We start from the raw sequence: 2,194 nt of genomic DNA on the forward strand, positions 1-2,194 counted from the left end.
CATAAATAACATAAATAATAATATAACGAATAATACAAACAATAACGCAAGAAATAAAAACTGTAATTGATAGGTTTCGCTATAGTTTCGCTATCGATGTACGTTCAATGATTTACTCCTGTCTAAAGTCTTTTGTTAGGGCGTAAGAGACCTAACTATCTTTTCACGATCTTGACCTCTGCACGACCTCTGTTATGACTGATCACGACCGCGTACCTGTTCGCCGTTCAAGCCAGGATTGCCATGTATGCCCGGGTCACCGGTCGGTCCAAGGATTCCAGGTAGACCACGTGGCCCAGGCTCACCGATGTCACCCTAGCGGAGATCAACCGATGACACACGTTACGCGACAGTCACAATTCAGCGAGAGTCTTGTTATAATAGGTGTGAAGGTATGTATCCTTGTACGCTCATGTATAAATGTACCCCTATCAAAATGTCTAACCTATCGCTAACTTAACCACTAACTATAACTCTACCCTAACCATAACCACAACCACAACCATAACTCTAACCTTAATGCTACCCCTAATTCTAACAATAATCCTAGCCAAATCTTAATCCTAACCCCAACCCTAACCCAAACTGCAACCCTGACCCTAACCCTAATCTTAACCCTAATCCTAACTCTAACGCTAATCCTAACCCTAAATCTAACCCTAACCCTAACCTTAACCCCACCCAGAATCCTAACCCTAACCTAACCCTAACCCTAACCCTACCCTAATCCTAACCAAAACCCTAACCCTAATCCTAACCCTAACCCTAACCCTCACACAGGGATAATCCTATCCCAACCCTCTCTCACCTTAATTGTAACTCTAGTAACGTGGGTGTAAAGTATAAGTATGGTCATCAACGATATACTGCATGCTCTCACCTTCTCGGCGTCCGTGTAACGGATTTCATTGCCGTCTTCATTATAGCTATTGGTGGCGCCCACGCCACCTGGTGGGCCTGGCGGACCCTATAAATGAGCGTAAAACCAGTTATGATTGGCGGCTCATCAGCGCTGGTTGTTGTTTTCGCTCGGGGAAATAATCATCACAGAATATGATATTAACTTGCCGGAGTGACACGAAATGCGGCCTATATTAGATGAGCTTCTGCTCTGTACAGCTGATGAAAACACTCGATATTGGCGCTAGTCGCCTATAGGCTATTGTATGATTCGCTACTCTGAGCGAACACGACAAGGAAATAGACTATTGAATAGTGTGTGAACAAGAGAGAAAGAAGGCGAGAGAGAGCGCGCACGATAGTGAGAGAAAGAGAGAGAGAAAGATAGGGAGAGATAGGAGAGAGGCAGACAGAGAAAGAAACAGGGAGATATATATAAAAAAAACAGAGAGAGAGTCGAGAGAGAAGAGAAGAGAGAGAGAGAGAGGAGATTAGATTAGAGAGAAGGAGAGAGAAGACGAGAGTGAAGAGAGAGAGAGAGTTTTGAGAAAGAGGAGAGAGCGAGAGAGAGAGAGAGAGGGAGAGAGAGAAGAGAGAGATGCGAGAGAGAGAGAGAGAGTGAGAGAGAGAGAGAGAGAGAGAGAGAGTGGAGCCGAGAGAGGAGAGAGAGAGAGAGAGAGAGAGAGAGAGAGTGGGAGGAGGGAGAGAGAGAGAGAGAGAGAGAGAAGAAGAGAGATGAGGAGAGAGGAAGAGAGAGAAAGAGAGAGAGAGAGAGAGAGAGAGAGAGAGCGAGAGAGAGAGAGAAGAGAAGAGAGAGAAGAGAGAGAGAGAGAGAGAGAGAGAGAGAGAGAGAGAGGAGAGAAGAAGAGGAGAGAGAGAAGAAGAGAGAAGGAAATAAGAGGGAGGACCACGGGTATTTTCGGGACGGGGATTGCCATTTTAATTACGCTGGGAACCTGGGGAATGTCGATAAATTTTCCCGTGATTCGGGAACTAGTAAGTCCCCATCGGGACGGTGGGATAAGACAGACGCCTACTAAAATTGTCTGGGAGAAAGTGCGAAGACCCGTCCAGTAGATACACTAGTGACAGCCATCCGAAGACCTCCACGGCGGATGATCTGGGAAATTGGTGTCACAGATGCTCGTCGGGATTATTTCAATTGTCTGCGACTAATATTTATATTTAATTTATTAATTTTATTTTTATTTTATTAAATTATGCACCAGATAAATAATAGTGATGTTAATAGTATTAGTATTTATGTAGTGTTTGACAAAAGAACCTAAAACTA

General features: G+C 44.3%; 1 protein-coding gene across 1 annotated transcript in view; it reads right to left on the reverse strand.

Annotated features, from left to right (window-relative positions):
* Positions 1-2,194, reverse strand: part of LOC106810186 (collagen alpha-1(XXII) chain-like) — a 41,609-nt gene that overhangs the window by 3,916 nt on the left and 35,499 nt on the right. The window contains exons 18-19 of the mRNA XM_014813467.1: positions 809-967; positions 217-315 (exon numbers count right to left, since the gene is read on the reverse strand). Coding sequence (XP_014668953.1) covers positions 217-315; positions 809-967 — 258 coding nt within the window. The remainder of the gene's footprint in view (positions 1-216; positions 316-808; positions 968-2,194) is intronic.

The sequence above is a fragment of the Priapulus caudatus genome, unplaced genomic scaffold, assembly GCF_000485595.1.
Source record: "Priapulus caudatus unplaced genomic scaffold, Priapulus_caudatus-5.0.1 Scaffold417, whole genome shotgun sequence".
In the NCBI taxonomy this organism is placed as follows: domain Eukaryota; kingdom Metazoa; phylum Priapulida; class Priapulimorpha; order Priapulimorphida; family Priapulidae; genus Priapulus; species Priapulus caudatus.